The sequence below is a fragment of the Parasteatoda tepidariorum genome, chromosome 4, assembly GCF_982258835.1.
Source record: "Parasteatoda tepidariorum strain Cologne lab strain chromosome 4, Ptep-v5.0, whole genome shotgun sequence".
Taxonomy (NCBI): domain Eukaryota; kingdom Metazoa; phylum Arthropoda; class Arachnida; order Araneae; family Theridiidae; genus Parasteatoda; species Parasteatoda tepidariorum.
Window position 1 is genome coordinate 10,639,250 of NC_141758.1, and position 25,120 is coordinate 10,664,369.

Consider the following 25,120-nt stretch of genomic DNA (forward strand, 5'->3'; position numbering starts at 1 on the left):
CATTCTTCAAAAAATTTTGGAAACCACGACCAATTTTTAAGGACCAACATAGTATTAAATGGGTAGTAACATAACTGTTTTTTGTAAATGCAAAAAAAAATTAAATATTTTTAACCCTTTCAGGTTATAATTATTATCTTGGTTTGATTAAATTTTCGATGGAATATTATGTATTGGTTAATAAAGAAACAAATATGTTTTTGTTTTCCCAGGAGAAATGCTATTGCCCTTAAATAAATTTTTTTATTTTTATATAGTTTTAAATGCCTATCAATTTAAGTGAACTCAGTTGTGTAACTTATATTAATAGTAATTACTAAGTGGTAAGTAAGTAACGGTAAAATGATGTGAGGGCTGAGAGTAGATCACAAAGTTTTATTTAAAATAAAAAATATTTTAGAGTTCCACTAGCTTTTTAAAATAAGTTCATGATTGTTATTTTCAGTATTCATATTCACACGAGTTTAAAATCCAATATTGTGATTCGTATTTAAGCAGATTTCTGTGATTCAGGTGGATATGCGTGATTCTTATTTGTATTATGATTTGTATAAAAATTTGATATCACAATTTCTATTTTCACTTTTTTAAAATCCAATATCGCAATTCATATTCACACGATTTTAAAATCCAATTTCACGATCCTTATAATAAAAAAGTTTTCTTTTAATCAGTTAATATAAAGGAGTAATATTCTTCATAGGTAGGTAATTTAATTATAAATGCTAGTTAAAAAAATTATGTTAAAATTTGAAAAATGATTGCTATATAAATTTGATATCAATATTTTGCCCATAAAATTTTCAGGGTTTTTCTGTTTGTGACCTGTATAAATGTTTTTGTTGAGCTGTTGATGAATAATTTAACAATAACTTGTTAGAAGAAATTTTGTGTTATTTGTTGCTTTGTAACCTATGCCTTCTGAAACTCTTGCTAGCTGGAATATTTTCTCAGTTGGATTAGCGATTTCGGATAGCGTGTTTACCTTAGAATTTAATTGTCGAATTCTTCAAGGTTTTATTTTACTTTTATTAATTAAGCTTTTATCTGAGCTTCAGGGCGCATAGTTCCTTTTCCCAGCTATTTTGGAATTCAAGTATGATCTAGGTCTGTTTTTATTTTAAAGTTTTTAATAAATAGTTAATTTTGGCAATTTAGTTTTATTTTATTACTCGTTTCCCCCCACAGTTTTGGAAGCTCTGATTTTGATTTATACAATGTTGACTAAAATGCATTACAAATGGGTTTAAAAAAAAAATCCAACCGGAACAGTGGCCTTTCAGAATAAAATTGCAGGGTAGAAAATCTTTGGAAGTCACTGATTTGTATATTGACTGCGACACATTCCATTACTTTGCAATTCTTTCCATGTCTCATTTATTACCTACTCCCGATGATAGTGATGAAAACGACAAAGGTAAATTAAAAATATCGAAGGATCTACCCACACCTGATCAAGATTTTCAAAGTATAAAAATTTTGAAATAATATTTATTTGCAAACATAAATCAAACAGCTAATTTGTAATCAATAGTAAGTACTGATAAAGATATTTTTGAAAACAAGAAAATGTTACACATTTTTTCAAATAGTTCATTTTGTAAAAATCAATTTTTAAAAATATGTTAATATTTTTTTCAGAGTTTAAAAACTAGAAAATTAAATCAGAAATTAAGTTTTACAGGATATATGTTTTGTACATACTCATTACACTTTTCTAAAAAAATACTACAAGTATAAAATTCAAAATAAAAATATATATAATTTTCAGTGCAAAACTCTATACAAATTTTGCTATCTACATGTACTCTTTCTGATTTTATTGGGGTCACAGACAAATTTTAAAATAAAAATCTGTTGTATCTCTTCTATTTAAAACTAAACTATAAAATTTTTTATTATAAAATTATTTTATAGCCTTAAAACCACTTTAAACAACTAAAGTTTTATCCTCAATATTGCAGATATCTAAGATTTTTTTTAAAACAAAAACATTTTAAGAAATGTAAAAAAATTCATTACAGTAGTTACAGTGTAAAAAGTAACTATTTTAAGATAATAGATTTAATAATTTATAAATAGCTCTAATAAAAATAGATGAATGTCAAACACTTTAGTTTGAGTTGCCTACAAAGCATTAAACAGCTATTGAAATAATCGCAGGAATATAAATTACCTACACCACAAGGTTGGCTAGCAAAAATAAGTAAGGTTTAACTTGTTGAACCAGGATCACAGCACAAATCCATCATAGATAAACGTAGTGACACTAAATGAAAAGCTGAAGTTTCTGAATGTTTTGAAAGAAGAGTTGGAAATCCTTTCAAATTTTAGCAAAAATATAGACATCAGCTTATAAAAATAACAGTAAATTTTAAAAAAAAAATGTTTTACTAAGTAAATAAACAACCATTTAACACAAAACATTCAGTTCACTTTTATCAAATGCGAGTATCCTTTAAACTTTCTTTTTAAGGTGTGAAAAAATGTTATTTTTTAAATTAAAAGTAAGACAAAAACCTAACCAGTTTTTACCAATTTTAAGCAAAAAAAAAAAAGAAAAAAAATTCGACAATTTTGGCTGTATCATTCAAAAAAAGTTTGAAAGATATAGTTTTCAACTATGAGGCACAAAATTAAATGCAAATGGTTCATCCTGTAAGTATTTGCCAAAGTAAGTGGTATTCAAATCAATAGGTATGTTGTCGATTTTCTCTGAGCTTAAAAAGTCTTAAAAAGATAATTTTTTTCTTTTTCAAGCTAATGAATAAGTAACAATTTCTCTTTGCTAACACATTAAGTATTAAAAAATCAACTTTTCTAATACTTTAATATTGATCTAATTTTGTCTAAACACTTAAAAATTTCTAACTTTCTTTCCCATTTTAAAATTTTCTATTGACAACAATTTATGCAACACAAATGTGGATAAAAAAATGTAGTAACATCAAATCAGGCCTGAATTTATTTCAGAATTATGTACAGAGTTATAATTTTTTTACAGTGTTGTAACATGTCATGCACACTGCCTGAATAAAGTTTCTTAACAGTATGGTTTACATAGTGTTGTGAAAAAATTTTTTAAAATTAAATAGCGTAATTATACACATTGCATGGGAATATATTCTATATTTGTACCTATGCCAAAACAGGAAGTAAAAACCTATTGTCACAACAATGATTGTAGTTGATACAAGAACTAATATGATACTCTTCCATAGGATAAACAAGGTTTCCTTTTCGTATAAATATAATACAATAGTGGACCTTCAAATGATTCACCAATGATTAATGAACATATTTACAGCATGAATAAGTTTTTTTTTAATATGATAAAGATAATGTTTTAATGATTATGAACAATGATTTATCACATAGATTGCACAAATAGGTTACACCCTAATATATGTTATACTCATATATTATAATAAATGTAATAATGAATATAATAAATTACAAATGAATGCTAAATATGGATATTTAACTGATATTTACAACAGAATGTCATGTTTTCTTTCCATTATTAATAATAAAAAGAGCATTTTTCAGATTCACTTTTTACCAGTGGTTGTTTTAATATAGAATTATGTATAGTGTCATGCTTTTCTAAACTTTTGAGATGCCTATATTTTTTTCCACACACACTGCATGCGTGTATTTCCTTTTTCTTAGGTATATGAACATTTCTTTGTTGTGTTATGCAATTCTCAAATGGAGAATTATGAATAACATAATGTTTTTTTAAACTTTTAAAGTGGCTATACGATTTGTCACACATATTGCACGGATAAGGTTTTCGTTTCTCGAGGGGACAAACTTTATTATGCTGCGTTAAGCAACTTTTATACCGGAAAGCTTTATTACACACGCTGCATGAATAAGGTTTTTCTTTAGTATGAGTGCGGTAATGCACTTTTAAGTGATTCTTCCACAAAAATGATTTATCACACATAGTGCATGCGTGAGGCTTCTTTCCAGTATGGCGAAGGTTGTGTGTTACTAATTCATGTTTTCGTACAAATGATTTGTCACACAAAGCGCACATATACTTTTTTATTCCGGTATGAAGACGGCTGTGTTCAGTTAATGTACTCTGATGTTTAAAAGTTTTTTTACAAACACTGCATGTATACGGTCTCTCCCCCGTATGAACACGATAGTGATCGTCTAGCCTACATTTAAAAGCAAATGTTTTATCGCACCTGTCGCAAGAATAGGGTTTCTCTCCCGTATGAATAAGATAGTGTCTATTTAGGTACTTTTTAGCGGTAAATATTTTATTACACACATGACATGAGTAAGTTTTCTTTTCAGTCGCAATAAGTGAATCTAAAGTTAAATTATTTTCGTCATTGAAATCTTTTTCTTCGTGAACATGACTGTGCTGTTTTAAACCTGATTTACGTGAAAATGTTTTATCGCATACACTACATGAATATGGCCTTTCTCCTGTGTGAATAGTTTTGTGTTGGGTTAAATTCCAGTTACTAGTGAATATTTTATTACATATGTCACAAAGGTGGGTTTTCTTTTCAGAATTAAGGGGATACTGCGGTAAAATATCATCGTCCGCATTCAATGCCATTTCTAATGAAACTAAATGGTATATATACCAATTTTATGAGTGTTTTTGAACACACATTCTACATTTATCACACATCGACAGTTCTTGTTTTCTTTCTAATCAAATAATGCAGCAATATAAATATAAACAAAATATTAATTGAAAGAATTGAACAGCCTTTAACGTTATCTTTTACTGACTGCATTGCTGAAAATAGAGAATTTAAGATAAAGTTTCATTTTAATGCCAAAGTTTACCCCTTAAAATCTAACTCTGAAAATTTTCTATTTTGCTTGCTTAAATTAGACCGGAACCACCTTCAGCCGGGCAGAAACCAGTAACTATATCGGATATCAAGTTTGTTTGTTTTTATATATATTTCATTCATTCAGATTTCATATAATTAGACACTTATTCTAAAGTAACTTTTGAAACATGTTAATGAATAGTCTACTGTCGCGACTAAGAGTTTCAAGTTCTATAAATCCTTTGTTGTTCCGAGGCTTTAAAAGCGAGTATTCACTGGATAAAATTTATCCAGAAAGCTCATTGAATCTGTCCAAACCCAAGGTAAAATAATTCCTCAAAAGTTTATCAGCTTTATTTATGTTGATTATTCGAATTTAATATGTTTGATATGAAATTTATTTACTGATGATGGGGCTTGTTATATAGGAAAGTTTGCCTGTTTGTTTAAATTTTAATTATTATTAGTTCAATTCAACATTTTTCAATTATTATTATTTTTAACTTATTTGAGTAATGTTACTGGTATTGCCTCATAATAAAACCTTAAAATCTGTCATGCTGTTTTGACTATTACCTTATTTTTATAAAACTGAGAAAAATACTGTTTTCAAAAGCTTTAAAAATCTCGAAATTTCTGAAATTAGGTATATAAGGGGATTTCCGTATCCTTGCCGGGGATATTTCCGTGATCTGCCATGCCAACTACAATTGCAAAGGCTTCAAACTGATTTTAAACTGGAAAATTTAAAAAAAAATGTAGATGTTTGGCTATGAGTTATACCATTGGAGTTGATCCCTTTCTGTGATATTTGTCGCAGGTCGCTGCAGGGAAAATGGCAAAACTTGGCGATTATTGTGCCATAGGTCAAAATATGGAATTCTCCCTTCTGTGGTTATATTATTCTGTGGATATTGGCGGCAACACTATGACAAGCTTCTAAAAAAGTTAAAACTATTGCGGTACTAGTCCAGATAAATAAATAAACTGAGAAAAATTCTTCTTAAATGTGAATGACAAAATAAACTTTCAAGAGCCATGTGAAATTTTTTATACTTTCCTTGTAATGGAGAAAGCATTCTCTCTCTTTTTTTAATATTTTAAATGCTAAAAAAATATGCCAAATAATGACATTATGAAAACATTTTTATTTTATTTGTGTTTAATGATCCTTTTTATTATTGTAAAATTTACTTTTCACAGTTTGTTTCCCCCGCCCCCCACTTCTTTTAAAGTAACTATATTAATAAAACATATTTTTTTTCTGAATTTATTAAATTTTCACCATAAAAGCTAAAATTAAGAAATAATAATTTTAAAAAATTCTATGAAGCTTAAAAATATGAGTTTTTTTTATTTATATATTTTTTTGCAGGTGTTGAAACTTCAAATTTGTGTGTTGACAGTTCTATTACTTGTTTTTTGCTTTAAATTGTTGTAATTTATTTTGTTTAATAAATTTTTCTCCTTCCTTGTATATATATATGTTAGTTTTTATCGTGTAAAATGTTTTCTGGAATCTAGTAAAATTCCTTAAGTAATAAAAAAAATGTGTAGAGGTTTGTCGAAGAGAACTAGGTTTTATACTCTTTGGGTAGGTATTCCTAGATAGAAGTATTCAAAACTTATTTATTATTTTGCCGCAGATCACGTTGCAGAAATTTTTCTCGCTTTAGGAAAATACTAAAACTTTCATGTTTTACTTTAACATTTATAGAAGTTTTATAGCATTATATTTATAATACGAGCCAATACTTTATTGTAATTTTTTATTTTGATTTTTGTGTACTACATTCTTTTTTTTTTTCTTCCAGGAAATAAAATCTAGTGAGGACAAATTCTCAGGTTTTGTACCAATAGGTTAGTATTTTTGAACATTTTAGGTTATTATTAATAAAATTTTACTTTTCTAAACATATAAGTTATCGATGTTATTTCAGAATTTAATATTTTGGGGATTGATCGAAATTGTATTCTTTGCTTTAGTCCATTTTTTTTAGATCAAAATTAGTTTTATTTTTGAAATTAATATTTACTCAACTATCGTTTTCCTCTCGCATTAAATCTTTTATCTGCTGTAGCATCTCTTGATAGCCTGTTAAGTTAAAAAAATTTTGATCCCTTGAAAATTTTATAAAGTATAATTTTTAATACAGGAGGTCCAATTGAGATGAGTATCACCACTGTAAGGCTTTACATTAAGGTTTTTTTATGTCAATAGTTAAAATGGCTACAGAGGCACAAAACTGCCTTTGGTGATTTTTATTTAATGGATCAAATGGCATATATCAATGTTTTGTGAAGAGCCAGGGTCCAAATGAATAAAAAAAAAATTGATTTTGGAAATAATATTCATAAATGAATGTATGAAATCTTATAGTTGTTCATCCAGGAAAAATTTTTTGAACTGGTTTATTAATTTTTCTGTAAGTTGGTGTGATATTAAGCTTGCCTCGTTGAATAGTATTCAACAAAATTGAGCAATGCAATAATCAATAGAATTATATATCAATGTACTTAATCTATATAATATTAGGTACACAGAAAAATAAAAAGTAAATATACTAGTTACTATCCTTGTTACATCTATTTAAAATATATTTTCCCAAATGCATAATATTTTAACAATTTTAAACTTTCTGATATTAATTCCTGTTTCATTCTGATCTAGTGCTGAATTTTAAAATTGGTTGTAATTTGCTTTTTTTTTTTCAGAGTGATTTAGTTTACATTTAATTAAAAAAAAAGGTTTATATTTTGTTAAAAATGTGGTACATTTAAACTAGTTAAACATTAATTTTTACAAGTGTCCTATGTTTATTGATTTAAGTTCTTGTGCATTTTGAATGAAGAGTCAAAAATTTCTCTCTCTGAAATATATTAAGAAGGTAATTTTGTTTATTTAAATAATCTTTCTTTTACTTTTCAGAAAAACTCCAAATAACCTATTCAAAAAGTAGTGGTCCTGGTGGACAAAATGTAAATAAAAGTAAGTTTTTGATTTTTATCATATGTTTTACTTTTAATAACAATTTTCATGTTTAATTACTAGTTCCAAAATGCTTCTGTAATAATAATAATATATTAACCAAAGTAATTGTTTTTTCTAGAAATAAAATACATAAATCAATATAACAAAGTTTTTCAAAAAGCTTTCGATATATTTATTTAGTATTTATGGATAAATTGTTATCAATTTGTCTATTGCTGCTAATATTTCTGTTATAGATTTGATATTATTTTTCAGTTTCACTCGTCACCTGATTGCTTTATCTGAAGTTTAATTTAAGCCATCACTAATTTAAGGTTATTCAGTAAATTAATTGATTATTATGAATAAAGGTTGATATTTATGATAGTTTTTATAGTTTCTAAATGAAGTTTTGGTTGCATACAAGCTTATTTTTATGACTACACACTCCTCATTTCTTTTTACTGGTGATACATTTAGCTTTTATTGTTATATTAGTACATAATTATCATTTTTTAGATAATACAAAAGTTGAAGTGCGATTTCATGTAGCAACAGCATCATGGATACCAGAAATAGCAAGAGAAAAACTTTTGAAACTGGTAATTTTTAATTTTTATTTATTATTTATTAATAATTTAAAAAATTTTTTTGTGTGAATCTTTATGCATTTTGGGAACAATTATGTAGTCAGCCAATAAAATTTATAATTTTTTTGTATAATTTAAGAGTTAAATCCTCCTCTGTCGGCATCACATCTCATACATCTGGCGTTTTTTTGTGCCCATATGGTTGGCATCGCATGTCATGAGAGGATGAGAAAAATTTTGTCATTAAAATCGCCACTTCTTACATTTCTCTTTAAATCACACAATTATTTTTGTATTTCTGAATATTGCTTGGAAATGGTGCAACTAACCCCACTTTCTTTACAATTTTCGCAGTGAGATTTCCCACCTTGAATTAAAATCATAATCATTTTGTACTTTCTGTAATTTTGCTTTCATTAGCATTAAAATAATTTCATTGGTATTAAAATTAATCATTAGTATTAATTAATTGCATTAATTAATTGATTGCATTAATTAATTAATTGCATAATTGCATTTCATCAGTATTAAAATTCTTTTCCAAGATATTTTTTTACCTAATTTTAATAATTATTTCACACAAATATTGATCTTTAACAGGTTAAAACAAAAGAGTTAACAAATATGTTATCAGAGTGTATTTTTTTAATATAAAACTTGGGTGCATTGCAGAGAAAACTGGTGATCAGTGGACAGGACGTCACATATTTCATGACCAATTGGTCAAGCAGGACTACTTGTCAAAAATATTTAGCATTTCCGATTTAGGATAGAACATTTATTAATTTTCAGCAATAAAAAAAAAGCTCTTTTTTGGAAATTTAAGAAAGAAATCAGGCAGAGAAGGGGTTAAACTTATAAACATTGCTTTTTATTAATTTTTTCTGTCATACTTTTCTTTCCTTAAAAAGTTTCCTTTCTTACTTTTAATTATTTATCTCCTGAATATTTTTTAAAATCTGATTGAAAAACTTTTTTGTGTGTGCTTGTGAACATTGTGACAACTTTTTATTAACTTGAAATTTTAGATTTTGAAAAAATGTTTTTTATGATACATATTAATATCAATTCAATAATTTAACAAGAATATTTTAGTGAACTTGATTTTGAATTTATTTATATCCGATTTTTTTTAACCCCTTGAACAATTAACATTAGGAATTTTTTTTTTTTTAATGGCGGGCACTTGGGATGTATTGTCCCATTGGCCTCATATGCCAGGACTGCTTCTCTCTTCTCGTCACCCAGTAGGCACCTGTGGCGAAGCAGCGTCGCCCGCGTCACACAACCACAAACCAGTTTATAGGGTGGGTCACATTCACACAAAGGAGAAAGGACATAGAACACAGAGAAAGAAAGAAACATCCATGCCCTGAGCGGGATTAGAACCCGCAATCAGGCACGCTAACCACTCGGCCACCTGATCGGCAAATTATAAAATGTATTTTAAAGGAAAAGTTTATTGAATCATGTAATTTAGTTTTTGATTGGTATGCAGTGTATTTTTTAAAATAAAAACCTGGATTTCATTGTACAGAAAAAAGAAAACAAAACCACTGAAAATGAAATGATGCTTTATGATGTAAAACAAACGCATTTAAAAACTAATTACGATCACAATTCATCAATAACAGGGTTGCCACTCCACAGGGAGAACAAAGGAATACCTGGAAAATACAGAGAATATTAAAATTATCTAAAATAACAGAGAAGATGCAGTGAATTTAAATTTTTCTTTACAAACTGAGAAAATAAAAGAAATTCTGTTTCTTATTTTCGTCTTTTAAAACACGGTAACCTCTCAATACATAATCTATGGGATATTTAAGGATGATATTCCAACCAAAGTAAACTATTTCGTTTACTATAGCATTATTTAAGTATGTTCAGCTATTCCTTTTTTCCCCTTAAATTTTTCCAGCAATTATAATTATTGCATAGCTAGCAAAATGCAGCTCATACAAGAGCACAGTGGTCGTGTTTTTCCTCTTAATGTCTTGTATGTACAGGAAATTATTTTTCCAGATTTGAGCGGCAACCTTGAATAATAGAAAATCAATATTATGTATAAAATACTGATCTGATCCAGTAATCTTCAATGGCTGTGGAAAGAAACTGGAAATTGAGTAAACATTTCCAAAATAGAATACCAGTGTTGAAAAATAAACCCAACCCATTGGGCTTTTGGGGGGATGTTCTAAAGTTTTTATTGAGATTTTTAAAAGTTCTTTGGTTCTTTTCATCATATTTTTAAAATTCTTTATAGTCTTGGAGTAAATTTTACTGTATTACTACATATCCTTAATTTTATTTAATTTATCTGTATTTAAAATGAAAATAATAATTTGAAGCTGCATGAAACAAGACTTACAGGTCTGAGAACATAGTATTTAAAGTATATTTTTATAAACATTTTTCCCATTTCATTGAATTACAATTCTAAAAATATTATGTATTGTATCCTATTATAACATGAATTGTTTTAACAATTCTTAAAATAAAATTTTCATTAAAATTTGGATATTGCAATATATGAACAATTATTATCTGTTATAACATTTGTGTTGTGAATTAGTATCTCAAATTTTTGGGAAAATACTTCAGTACATTATTCGTGATTTCTAATTAAATATGTTTTTAAGAGAGTTGATTGAAGCTTTTAAAGAACAGCAGAATATAGTATTAATTAAAATATAAGCATTTCAATGTGTGGATATTGTATTTTATTTGATTATCAACTTAATATTTAGTAGAGCTAATTAGTTAGTAATTAAATGCAATTTTGTAAAAGCCTGCTTGAGTTTTTTTAATGGCTTTTTCAGGTTAGATTTTTCAAAAACTCCACCGGGTTTTTTCAGGTTGGGTAAAATCATAACAAACCTGCAGGCCTGCTGAATTTTGCTCCTTCTGCCCCTCCCCCTGGTTCTGCTATCCCTGCAGGTGACCACCCAGGTGGCACAAAATTCCATTCAGATAGGGCTTGATAATGTTGAGAAGGGTTAGAAAACATTAAAAGTTATTGACTTGAACGCAAGTATCTTATAGAATGTCATGGAAAATATTCATTGTGACAGCCTAGATTTTCTCTGGGCTGTGGTGCCAAAAAGAAGAAATTATGCATGTAAAATATCGCAAATAATTTCTTCTTCCTATCTTGTCTGCAACAGTTGCTCTGCTATTTATTTATTTATTTTGTTGCTAACTTAATGTAAATATTTGCTGGATATATTTATTTTAGAAGATGCATGTTTTTATAAAAATTTTTTACATTTCTTGAAAATTAGAAAGGCTGTAATTTTTGCTTGGTCAAATATATAGCTCATTAGGTTTAAGCAAACAAGTGTTGTAAAATGCTATTTGCAGTTGAAAAACGAGATCAAATTTTTTTTCCAGCAAGACTTTCATCACTGATCTTCAGTAAAACTCATAATTATATATTGAAACTTAAGTTTAAATTGATAACAGTATAGTCAAATGAATTAAAATAACTAATAATAGCTTTTTTTTTTTTGCAGCATCATAATAATATAACTAAAGATGGCTTCATGGTGTTGAAATCAGATAAAACTCGTATGCAGACTTTAAATTTAGCAGATTGTATGGATAAATTAAGATGTTATATTAGAGAAGCTGAAAAACCTCCCCCAGAAGTGTTACCGGAAACTTTAGCATTACAAAAGAAAAGGTAACTAAAGTTAAAGATATAAGTTGATTTGGTTTTTATTATTTGCTTCAATACTTAGTGTTGTTGATGTGTAGTGTGTTTACCAGTACAATTATTAAACTCAAATTCTTTTATTTAAAAAAATATTAACTTGACTCGCTGTGAAATCACCTCTTGATTTATGACAGTTGACATTGTCAATAACAAGCTTCCCGCAGATATGCACTTTAAATGCTTATTATTTTGTTCTTAATGCTGTTGTAAAATTACACTTTGATGTATTACACATGGAATATTAAAAGGCATTAGCCCTTTATAAATCTGGCTAAATGTCTTTTGAATAAATCTTATTGTTCCATTTTTATTTAAATTAATTTTAAATTTAATAATTTTATTCTTTAATTCAATTGAGATGTTCTTTTAGGCTGTAATAATATTTATATTGTACTTACATGCAGAAAAACATTTTTTTTCTTTCTGCGAAGCAACAACCTTAGAGATTGAGATAAAGGATGTTTTTCTGTCTAAACTCTTTAGGAAATTATTTATTAGACAAACCATTTTCAAAATTATGAATTAGTTTAAATATTTTAAATATTTATTAAACTCATAATTTGGCATAATTTTTTAATCTAGATTAATATCCTTTAAGTTTTTGATGCTCTTCTGCCAAGTAAATTTTTATCAAATAAAACTTATTGTTTAATTCTTATTTAAATTGTTCATAAAGGTTCAATAATTCTTTTTCTATGTTTCTATTCATTCTTTCTTATTCTATCCTTATTAAATAATTTATTAACAACCTTTAATTATTATTATTATTTTTTTTGTCATAAAGTAACAAGTGTAAAGATGAAGATGAAAAATGTTTTTCCATCCATACTTTTTCCCATATATAAGTGAATAACAATACTCTAAATGCAAAGCTTCAATAATGATTACTAAGAAGAACTGCCTGGTCCTGAAGCTGAAATATATTTAACAATTATTAAAAAAAAAAATTTTTTTTTAAAAGTAATAATTTTGCTATATTTTTCCTCTTTGGGAAAAATCATACAAATCAATGCATCATTTTCAACTTATTCATACTATTCCATTTCCAAACAGTGCTCAAGTAGCTTTTCAGATATTAAAAAATTATGTGACAAACACTTCTAAAAGAAAGAAAACCTGTATTCCTTCTCTTTATTTTGACCTTTTGCACAATTCTCATTATCAGCGTAGAAAGTACGAACTGGAGATGGGCAGAATATACTCTAACTGTTTTGAAACATTTGCAAACTCACTGAAATTGTAAAAATACCTCATTATTGGCTAAAAAAAATTTTTTTTTTCCTATAAAGAAAGAGCCTTAAAAAACACAGACTTAAATCAATAATTAATTCCCAATTTGTAGCTAGTTTTGTAAAAAAAAAAGTAATAATAATTCAGTAATAATATCATGCAAAATTTTTTTGTATGATAAAGTTAGATCATATATGCCTTTCATTTCTGCAAAACTTAAGCTTTTTTTCCTATTGATACTTTGCACCAGTCTTGTAATTATCATTGAGTATGCTGGCTAAAGAATAGCTAAAACAATCTGACACAAATGAATTGCTGTTATTAAGTCTTTACAGTTATAAATATAACATATTGACCAGTTTGTGCCTCATCTCCTTTTTTTTTTTTTTAAGAAAAAAAAACAGTTCTTTTTTAGAAAAAGCAAAACTTATGGCACAAATGTTTTATTATTAGGATTTAAACGAAGAAATGAAAGAAAAACTGCCTTATAATAGTATATAGATGATGTAAATTTTTATGTATTATGTATATGATGTAAATTGATTCTTGGTTTAGTAAATTCGATTTATAGGGTTTTTAATCACCACTACTTCTAAATGATTTAAAAGCTTAAGTGGTACGCCTCTTTGTCACAGTTAAGCCTTGCAAAATCTTTTAAAGGTACGAAAAATTAACCGAATATGTGCATATTTAGTTTCTTTACTGTTTTTTTAAAGTATTTTGTCGTATCTGGCGCAGTTGGCATCTCTGTTAATAACTATAAAGTTTTAATTCGTAAAACTACAAAGCCTACGATAAACAGTCTTAAATTTAATAATTCAGTCTTAGAAGTTTAATGCGTCTTAGTGACTGAAAGAGCTATTTTCTCAAACCAAAAGTGTTACCGTTAATAGACTTTTGCATGTTAAGCATAATTTGGAACTATCAAAATATTATATTAAAAGAAAATTTGTTTTTGATTGTGGGATAATAATTTATTTCGTCAGCAGTAATTCATTAGCATACCACATAGATCCAAGTTAGATCCTTGAATAACGTTTTAAGGATTTAGTGCTAGTACATGAGAATTCAGAAATTAGATCAACTTATTCAGTTTGGTGACTTTTTTCCCCCCATCTGCACGGTATTTTTTTTTCAACTAATTTAAAAATAAATATGAATAACTATTGTAAAAAGTTGTCAGAAGATGTATTGTTGGATGGTTGGTCAAGACTAAACAATAACAAGCTTCTTAAAATCAGAATGAATCTTAGAAAATTTCTGGCTTATCCCTTTGGGGATGTTTTCCTTAAGTGACGATGCAAAGATCCTAGTAGAAAGTTTTAGTATTAAGATGTAAGTTTTGATCCAATTCACAAAATTTTTTCCAAATTTTATGTATACAATCAGATTTCGAACTTTAAATCGAATTAAAAGTAATGGAAGCAATCAACGAATGACAAGAATGAGTTGCTATCTTTGGAGTGTCATTATTTAATTTGCCTATTTATTTTTTCCAGCATTTTTACGAAATTATTATTTATTTCTACTCGAAATCATTCTAAATTTTAAAAAATAAGAAAAACAATAGACTTGAAAGGAATAACACCATCATAAAGAAATACAACTTTTGAAAATTTTAACAATAGTGTGGGAAGTGAGTAGTTATCGACCATGTCAACCTTCATTTATGAAAAGGTACCCCGTCATAGAATCGAGTTAACATGTTTTATATACTTGGGAATTTGAATAGTATTTTTGTAGTTGTGCGGAGGTAGCGTAAATTGAAAAGTAAGCGTTTAGTATTTAAAGGAGTTTATTTGTGTTTACCCTTTCGGGTGTAGAGCGTAGACTGTAATGGCGTACAAAACATAGACTGTTTGCCAAGTTGGCGTATTTACAGTGTGCCAAGGGGAGATGCTCCAACGCCAAGAGCGTTACTTACAAATACGGAACATCCCGCCCGGCGTTGAAATATGAATATGTTTCAATAAGGAAAAATATATATAAAGTTACATCACTATTCTTACATATGAAAGTAAAAGAAATAAAACAACTAAATAATTATACAATTAGTAAATGAATACAATGAGTGTAATAATTAAACAGATACAATGAACATTTCAATTCAACTCAAAATTATCTACTATAGGCAAAATGCAAATTTTTGAAATTGGTCTTCGAAAATTTCCTTTCGCTGTGCGAATATCTGCAACTCTCACGTTGCCATCTGAACCTCAAATTACTCTAATGATTCGACCTAAAGGCCACTGATAAGTTGGAAGTTGAATGTCCTTCACAAGAACTAGCATGCCAGGACATAAATTTGGTTTTTTGAGCAGCCACTTTGAGCGTTGTTGTAAATGGCTCAAATAACTGCTTTGCCAATGTCTCCAAATAGTTTGCACTAATTTTTTAACCCTTTGCCATCTATTAAGAAGATAGTCTCTTTTGTCGATGAAGTTAGGTTCTGGTATCGAATTTATAGGTTTTCCTATAAGGAAATGGCCCGGAGTTAAAACTTGAAATTCGTCAGTATCAGACGGTAGGGGTGTGAGAGGTCGCGAATTGAGGATGCCCTCTATCTGAGTGATTACTGTTAAAAACTCTTCAAGAGTTAGTCTTGCGGAGCCTACCACTCTCTTAAAATGATATTTAAAAGATTTCACGCCTGCCTCCCAAAGACCACCAAAGTTGGGAGCTCTAGGGGGCAAGAATTTCCATCTTATACCTTCGGAGGAAAGCATATTCGAAACGTCTTCGCTATTATACATTAGTTTGTATAAGCGTTTAAGTTCTGCTGAAGCTCCTGTAAAATTAGTCGCGTTGTCGCTAAAAATTATGGAGCTTCTGCCACGACGCGCAAAAAATCTTTTTAAGGTTGCGATTAGAACTTCGGACGTTAAATCCGAGACAAACTCTATGTGCACAGCTTTGGTTGCCATACATATAAATAAAGCAACATATATTTTCTGAAAAGCACCCTTTCTCTGTCCCTTATATTTTATTTCGAACGGCCCACATAAATCAATTCCCGCATTTAAAAATGCTGAACTAGGTGTAACTCTTTCTGCAGGAAGGTCCCCCATAATTTGATTTGCGACAACTGGCTTGTTTCTGAAGCATTCTACACACTCGTGAACAACTTTGCGTGCTGCATTCCTGCCACCAATGGGCCAATATTTTAATCGTACAGTATTTAGAAGGGCTTGAGGGCCTACATGGAAATCTCGTTTATGATAGTATTGAAATATGAGCTTAACTAATTTATTTCCTGCCGGAAGAATAACTGGATGTTTCTGATTAAAATTTAAATTAGAATGCGCAAGTCTGCCACCTACCCTAATTAGTCCATCGGATGGATCTATGAAGGGATTAAGAAATTTTAACTTACTGGTAGATGGAACTGGCGATCGTTTTTCTAAAGCAGAGATCTCAGAAGAAAAATACTTCACCTGTACAATTTTTAAGAGCACTTTTTCCGCGTTCATGTATTCCTCCTGTGCTAGGAATCCTTTTACCCTTTCAGGTAATTTGCAGTTATGGGCAAACCTAAAAATAAATGCTAGAATTCTGATTAATTTATGAAAGTCATTAGTGATAACTAGAAAATCTTCTAAAAATTTAGAGTCATTATTTAAAGTCAAAGTTATTTTGGAAACTGGCTTCAACTCATCAATATAAAGTTTGTCGGTTGAGTCACTGGAAATTTGCACACTCTGAAGATCAGGTAAGTTTAATTTCGAAAAGTCTGGTCCTTTAAACCACAGTTCACTGGCTGCAAGAGCCTTAACATCAAGTCCTCTGGAAATCAAGTCTGCGGGATTAAGCTCTGATGGAATGTGTTTCCATTGGAAATCTTTAGATAGTTGCTGAATTTGAGACACTCGGTTGCTTACAAATGTTTTGAGCAAATTAGAAGGCGAGTTTATCCATGCTAGGGCTATTGTTGAATCTGAATATAATATAACTGAGTGTATTTCGAGTCTTATTGCAGCTATGACCTTCTGTGTAAGTTTTGAGAGAAGTAGACAGGAGCAAAGCTCGAGCCTAGGGATTGTCATGGATTTGGTTGGTGCAACCCGCGATTTACTACAAAGAAGTTGGGTAGTTACTTTATTGGAGTTAGATACATTTTGTATGTATGTCACTGCTCCATAAGCTTTTGAAGATGCGTCTGCAAATCCGTGTAACACTACGAGCCTTGCACGAACATCCAAGAAACATCTGGGAACATGAATGGATTCGATATCTGGTAGAGTTTTAATGAAGTTTTCCTATTGTTTGGACACATCTGGAGGTAGTGTTTCGTTCCAGTCCAATTGAAGCAACCATAATTGCTGCATGAATATTTTAGCCTTGGCAATGACAGGTCCTAGGAGTCCTAGTGGGTCATAGATGCGAGCTATTTGTGAAAGTACATCTCTTTTGGTGTAGTTGCAATCTGTGCTGGTGGTAACCTTATACGTAAATGAATCAGTTAAACTGTTCCAAAGCATTCCTAAAGTTTTGACCATTATCTTATCAGAATTTCGGTCAAGCGAGAATTCCTTAAGTTCAGTTGACGATGCCTTGTTGGAGCACCATTTGTGCAAAGTCATGCCTCCTCGTTGGAGCAGCTGTGTTAATTCTGATTTGAGTTTTTCGAACTCGCTAAGTTCTGGAGCACCAGAGAGGCAGTCGTCCATATAGAAATCTTGAAGTACTGCCTTTGACGCTAAAGGAAAGTCTTTCTGCTCATCTAGGGCAAGTTGTTGCAGAACCCTTGTTGCTAAGTATGGAGCGGATGCGGTTCCGTATGTTACAGTTAGCAACTCACAAACTTTAGTTGGTGCGGTTTTACAGTTCTTCCATAGAATTCTTTGAAGATTGGTTTGCGAAGGATTAATCTCAATCATCCTGAACATTTGTTTTATATCTGCCGTAAATGCATAAGCGTGTTTTCTGAATCTAATTAGGATCGAGAAGAGATCTTCCTGAAGCACTCCTCCCTTGCACAGTAAATCGTTTAAAGAATATCCACTGGAAGTTTTTGAACTCGCGTTGAAAACTACTCGAAGTGTAGTAGTTTTGTTTGATGGGCGTAACACACCGTGATGTGGTAGATAGTATCCAGTTTCGACGTCTAAATTTTCATTCACCTCTTCCATATGTTGTAATAATTCATATTCGCTGAGGCGTTTGCATGGCTGGATCGCGTTCTAAACGCGTCCATAACTGGTCTAGTCTTTTTGATGCGACTGTCGTAGAATTTCCTAACATTTCTTCGGAAAAATCAGGTTTGAATGGCATTTCCACAACGTATCTACCATCCGGTTTCCTATAATGCGATTTCGCGAAATGTTCGTTACAATATTTTAATTCATCGCTGCAAGTTTCGTTTGTTTCGATTTCTTCAATTTCCCAAAAGTGTTTGAGAGTATTATTAAGAATGTCTAAGTTTTTAGATAAAAAACAATGTTTAGGAGTGTTATAAAAATTACTAGGAAGCTTCGCCCCCTACTCGCTGGCGCTCGCCAACCCCCGGAACTGCTTTTGCAGTTCATTTCGGATTGCTTCGCAATCCAATGCTCGCTCATTGGATACGTTCTTAACGTCTAGCTTTTGTATACTTTTTTGAATACTGAAGTTCCGAAAACTTTCAATGTAGAAAATTCTAAACCTGTACATTTCAATATTAATTCGAAATTGCAATTGTTAATTTGGGCATTTGGCGATACAACACTTATAGAATTGAAGGATTTGTTACGTCAAGCGCTCAGGTATCATAATTTTGATCTAGTTGCGCTTCTATGTCATTTTGATGTATGTTGCTAAGTTAACTTTCAAAAAATTCTATGGCTGGCAACAGCATTTTTATTATTTAAGTTGTTTGTTTTTATTTCTTTTAGAATTCGTTCTTTTTTTAGCGAAATGTTTTTTAACCTAACAGAATTCTTTGCCGATTGTTTTCTCTATAAATGATGAAAATAAAGTAAATATTTAAGTGTTGTGAAAAGAATCTTATTTAGTTGTACAAAGTACTTCAGAAAAGCGCTTTCGACAAAATACTAAAATAGAGATCTACTACTCACTTCTGCCAAGCTTAATAGTATGAGATTGTCGCAGCCGAATTGAACAACCTGATAATGCTCACTCTGGGTATTGTTTCCGTTTTTAAAAGAGCTATATGTTGAGCCTTGTTTGGCATGTGACATTTTTAGCAGCAGTCATTGGTTGATTTTCTAACGTTGCCATTCAGGGAGTTGTAGTAAGGCTTTTTTTTTGGTGCCGTGTAAGAGAAATATATATATAGATTGTTTGAAATAACACCTGAAACGAGATAGCCGAAGCAACTTGATTGCAAGAATAAGTTGTCTGCCAGTTTTATTTTATCGTCATTCAATAATGAAAAGAATAATTCTGCGCCTAATAGAATGTCTATTTTTTGAGGAATAAAAAATGACGGATCAGCTAATTTAATTTCCCTGGGAATGTTTAAGTTCGAAACATTTAATTTTTTAGAAGGTGTGAAATTTGTAATATTGGGAACAATTAATAAATCTATTTCCCACTGCGAATCCTTATTTTCATTCGATAGAAAAGCCGTTACTTTTTTCTTTATATTTAATGACGTATCATTTAAACCGCAAATAGGAATGTTTATTTTTTGTTTTTTCAAACCCAAAAAGTCTGCAGCGGAGGAGGAGAGGAAAGACCTCTCGCTAGCTGAGTCAAGGACACCTCGTAGAGGTTTGAATTGTCCCCATGCGTCTCTGACATATATTATTGCTGTGTTTATCAAAATGCTCTTATTTCCGTTACAGAAAGACGAGGGTTTTCTGGCACCTGCATATTAATTGATTCTGAATTGTTAATTTGTGGATTTCTTTCTTGAAAGTGAGTAGGCGTCGCGAGTCTAGTTTCATTTTGAATGTTATGACTAGCTGTCATGATTGACGGTGTGGAATATTCATGAAGCAATGTGTGATGGTTCAATTTCTTTTTACAAACGAAACAAGAACCTTTAGAATTACATTTAGATAATGGGTGAAATTCACTTAAACAATTTTTACAAAGGCGATTCTTTGTAACTAAATCTAACCTTTCGGAAAATTTCATTTCTTTAAATGTATTGCAATGATACAGAGCATGTGTTTGTATTTTACAAGCGATACACAACTTAGGAGATTTGTCTGCCTTGACAAAAAAAGATTTTGATCTATCGGGAATAAATTTAGATGGAATGTTAGTTTGAATATTGTTTAAAATTTGGCATCTCCTTTCTAAGAATTCGAGGAAATTATCAAATTAAGGCACATCGTTGTCCTTCAATGTTAATTCAAATTGTTTTCGGGTGTCTCTGTCTAATTTATCGAGTATAATGTTTAATAATAAAGCGTTAGATAATTTATCTCGCTCGAAATCTAAGATTTTTAATGATCTGAGGTTCTTTAAAATGTTATCCAATATATTACGGAGATCTTTGCCTGATTCATGCTTTAAGGGGTGGGTATTTAAAATGTTTTTGATGTGACAGTTAACAATTATTCTTTTATTTTCATAGCGTTGTTCTAACGCTTTAAATAGAGAAGAAAAGTTATCGTCAACAGTTTCTATGATTTTAGCTTCACCTTTAAGAGATCCGAGTAAATAATGCAGTTTGTCATGGTCAGAAAGTTCAGGACTGTCACTAATTAGGCTATTGAATTGCGTTTTGAACAAGTTCCATTCCTCGAATCTTCCGTTGAAAAACGGAAGTGGGATTTTCGGAAGTTTAATTAAAGCCTTTTTAGGCTGATCACTGATAATAGAATTATCAACACTTTGATTTTGCACAATGTCAATGTTTATAGTTTTTGATTTATTAATAGAGGTTTTGAGGCTTACCTCTAATTTTTGAATGTCGTCATCCACTTCGAAGAGAGAGGCCTCGACTTTCTGGAAATCTTCTTCCTCTGAGATTTTGTAGTAGTCATCTTTAAGCGCATCGAATTTCTGTTGGATACTAAGCACAATATCCAATTGAGCCTGGAGCTCAGAAATGTCCATATTGTCTTGTCCTTCTGTGAGGACATTATTTAGTTTCGTAAGCTGGCTTTTTATGCTGCCACGCTTGCGATTTAAGGCCATGATATTTGCCATATTTCAGCGATTTAGCGGAATGAATTTATGAAATTCAATCGTAAAGCGTAATCCATAGGATGTGGATCACCTCCGGCTCGACGGACCAAAATGTGCGGAGGTAGCGTAAATTGAAAAGTAAGCGTTTAGTATTTAAAGGAGTTTATTCGTGTTTACCCTTTCGGGTGTAGAGCGTAGACTGTAATGGCGTACAAAACATAGACTGTTTGCCAAGTTGGCGTATTTACAGTGTGCCAAGGGGAGATGCTCCAACGCCAAGAGCGTTACTTACAAATACGGAACAGTAGTGGTAGATACACTACAGTACTCTCCTATTAGAATTATATCTGTGATAGAATTTGATGAACTTTTATCACTAGTTGATTCATTGCTGTTTTGTCAAAAGTCGGGTGAGCTGTATTAAGATCACCGTACTTTTTGAGTGCTGGTCGTGAGAGTTCTATTAAGTTCACGGTTCTGGTCAAGCCTGTGTTGACTTGAAGCAGTCGAGTGTATAAGTTGTGTGTGATCCAGACTGAGAAGTAACAGCATAAAGAGGACAATGTCACAGTCACTGGTAGCAAATCAATTGTTGAATGTGGACCATCCATCGAAGTAGAGCTGTTCAAATTACAGTGGGCGCTAGTGGTAAGATAGGTGTGTTCACTTAAAAGTGGGAGTTTCTGTCAAGGTAAGCATGTTCACACTACCTCCGAAGGTTACCAATGTGGGAAGTGAATAGTTATCAACCATGTCAACTTTCATCCTTGGAATCGAGTTAACATGTGTTATATACTAAGGAACTAAGGAATTGGAATTGTATTTTTGTAGTGGTAGATACACTACAAATAGCATAAAATCTAAATTTTTTATTTTTTTTATTACATAAAGGTTAATTTGAAATAGTGACTTGGGAAGCTATCCACCTATGTTTCGCTTTATATAATTGACCATCCATTCACACAATGTCATGACGAATTATTTTTAAATTTAAAATTGTATTAACTTTATGTATGGAATTTAATTTTAGAAACCCTGCTCAGGTTGCGGAATTAAAATCAAGCAATGGCATGAAGACAAATTGGATGCATGGCAAATAGTTCATTGTAGATTTTACGTAAAACTTACAACCAAGATTCTTTTAACATTTAAAACACCTATATTGGGATGTTTTTTTTTCTTCCAAGATAAAGTGAGCAGTGATGAATAATTTATAATTAAAAATTATAAGATCTTATTTTGCTCTTCACAAAAACCAGCTATAAATGTAAATGTTTTGGCTCCCCCCCTTCTTTTTCAACTTACTTTCAGCATTGCTTCAGATGTTTTAAAAGTGACCAAGAAAGAATTTGGGTGCAATGCTTTGGATTCTTGTATCCAATTCAAGAATTTCAAGGGCTCCATCTTGTCTTACTAAATTCCTTTATTGAACCAGTTAATTTTGAATGAAATTTAAATGCAATTGTTGGCCAACTCAGTCTGCTTTTGTCTGTAAATGGTTTTTGCCTGCAAAACTCCCCGCACCTTGTTACTCTGCGATATAAAATATTTAGCAGTTCTATTGATGATATGAAAGAAATATACCACCTAATAATATTATTATATTTTATTGAAATTTCGATTTTCCATAGTTTTTATTTTATTTTACACGACAAAAATATGTTACTGTGAATGACAGAAATGGGTGGTTGTTGACTTCCACCAGTGAATATTGACAATCACATACTTTGGTAAATGTCTGAAATGAACATTAGGTCTAGTTAAGTGCCACTGCCCAGTAGACCTAATACCAGTGTTTCCCAAAGTGTGGTACGCGTACCGCCAGGGGTACGGAGACAGTTCAGACAGGGTTCTTATGCAAAATATCTTGCAACAAATGAAAATTTCAAAAAAATTTATTTAAAATCAAAGCTACTCATGAAAATTTGCGATTACGTATTTTTCTATTGGCCATTTTTTGCAGAGTTAACAGTTATAATTAGTAGTGTCAACAGCTAGTTGTGATTTTTAACTTTTACTTGGTACACAGTGTTACGAAAAATTTAGAAAGGGTACACAAAAGTCATAAGTTTGGGAAACACTGCCCCAAACTGATGTTTTTTTAAGGTCAAGTGCCATTGCCTGGTATGTATTTAACTGGTACTCCGGACACTAATTAATTTTCTCATAATCTATCTTCAGCAGATATTAAAATATTGAATAATTATATCAGCGAATAAATTAATATCAAATCAGATATAATAAATATTTTGGTCGTTCACCAAAGCGACTACGTGATTGTTGACATTCACCGGTGAAAGTCGACATTCTCTGGCAAAACTGGTTTTAAGTTTATCAAACTAAAGTAACAAAATTGTGTCATTTTAGGCAGGAAAAAGCTGCAGCTGAACGACTCAGAGAAAAAAGAATCGGTACATCCATTAGAAGAATGAAAAAAGAAGGCTTACACAATATGGAATATTAAATTCCTAATCTATAGTTTATATTAAATAAATTTCTTTGTTTTTATGAATGATTGATTTTTATTTTAGGTATTATTTCCTTGCTGTAATGTATTCAATAAAAAAAATTAACTTAAGAAATTTAATTTAAAATATGAATGATGTAAAGGAGAAAGGGGCTAGTGTGGACGTTTTTTTATAAAAATATAATCTTAAACTGGGAAGAATTTTTTAAAGAAATAATTTAGAAGTCTCGCTGCAATCTTGTTTATATCTAAATTTAAAAAAGCGGCTTAGTTTCTCCATATTTTTTTTTTTTTTTGAGAAGAAAAGGTTTATTTTTTTATTTTTGTCTACATTAGCCCTACTACATAAGGCTTGTGTGGACAAGCTATGATGGTAGTGACGACAATCTTGATAAATTTTTTAATTGTCTTTTTATGCAATTCAGAAAATTCTGTCTAAAGCTAGAAAAAGTAAGAATTTTTTTAAAGAAAAATAAGGTTTATTTATTTATTTTTGTCTACATTAGCCCTACTACATAAGGCTAGTGTGGACAAGCTATGGTGGTAGTGACGACAATCTTGATAAATTTTTTAATTGTCTTTTTATGCAACTCAGAAAATTCTGTCTAAAGCTAGAAAAAGTAAGAATTTTTTGAAGTAAAACTAAAGTTCCTAACTTATAAATGAAAAAAAAAATCTACTTAAAGTTTATCTTCGTAAAATTTTCGCAACAAAACTTGAAAATCTCTTTTTAATAATGGGAAACGTTACTAGATTTAACTAAATAATTAGAAATTTGATGCTGATAATTTTATGATTTTATTGGAACATTTTCCAGACATCTCAGAAGAGAAGTTATCAATCAGCAACATTTACTTACCCAACATTACCTTCTTAAGTTAATTTTAAAAAATCCAGGTTTTGCGCACTCTTAAACCACGCCCCATTTTTTTTTTAACTAAGTCAATCTCCTTGTATATCACGTAATATTTCATTGCAGAGCATCAGTGAATAGACAGAGCACAGCTGTGAAGTAACGCTCACCTAGATGAAATCGTCTTTGATTTTGAGAATTGATGCATATTTTGATTGCTAGATTGGAAAGGAGCATATTTTGGTTCAGTTCGTTGGGTTTTGTCAAAAAATATGAGTACTACGAGCAAATGCCATATCTGCCAACTTTCTATCCATTCGAGGATGATTTTCTTCAGTGGTAGTAATATGGAAATTGAATTGCAATTTTAAGCAGACACAAACGCTGTATTTTACGCA

The 25,120-nt window shown here is 30.3% G+C and overlaps 2 protein-coding genes across 2 annotated transcripts; one reads left to right on the forward strand and one right to left on the reverse strand.

Moving 5' to 3' along the window:
* Window positions 1-2,942: 2,942 nt before the first annotated feature.
* Window positions 2,943-4,585, reverse strand: LOC122271042 (uncharacterized). Its single transcript, XM_043050835.2, has one exon. The coding sequence runs from the start codon at window positions 4,583-4,585 to the stop codon at window positions 3,524-3,526; it is 1,062 nt and encodes a 353-aa protein (XP_042906769.1). The 3' UTR covers window positions 2,943-3,523.
* Window positions 4,586-4,714: 129 nt separating this feature from the next.
* On the forward strand, window positions 4,715-23,914 carry LOC107437927 (large ribosomal subunit protein mL62). The gene is made up of 6 exons (XM_043050838.3): window positions 4,715-5,134; window positions 6,626-6,671; window positions 7,741-7,800; window positions 8,302-8,384; window positions 11,888-12,057; window positions 23,770-23,914. Exons 1-6 carry the CDS (start codon window positions 5,000-5,002, stop codon window positions 23,864-23,866), a joined length of 591 nt encoding a protein of 196 aa, XP_042906772.2. The 5' UTR covers window positions 4,715-4,999; the 3' UTR covers window positions 23,867-23,914.
* The last annotated feature ends 1,206 nt before the right edge of the window (window positions 23,915-25,120 follow it).

What these genes read in the sequence shown, in the direction of transcription:
- LOC122271042 (XM_043050835.2), bottom strand. Translation starts at nt 4,585, where the DNA reads ATGGCATTGAATGCGGACGATGATATTTTACCGCAGTATCCCCTTAAT.
- LOC107437927 (XM_043050838.3), top strand. Translation starts at nt 5,000, where the DNA reads ATGTTAATGAATAGTCTACTGTCGCGACTAAGAGTTTCAAGTTCTATA. An exon ending in GAGAAAAACTTTTGAAACTG is followed by an intron (nt 8,385 to 11,887) that starts GTAATTTTTAAT and finishes TTTTTTTTGCAG; the next exon opens with CATCATAATAATATAACTAA. An exon ending in TTAGCATTACAAAAGAAAAG is followed by an intron (nt 12,058 to 23,769) that starts GTAACTAAAGTT and finishes GTGTCATTTTAG; the next exon opens with GCAGGAAAAAGCTGCAGCTG.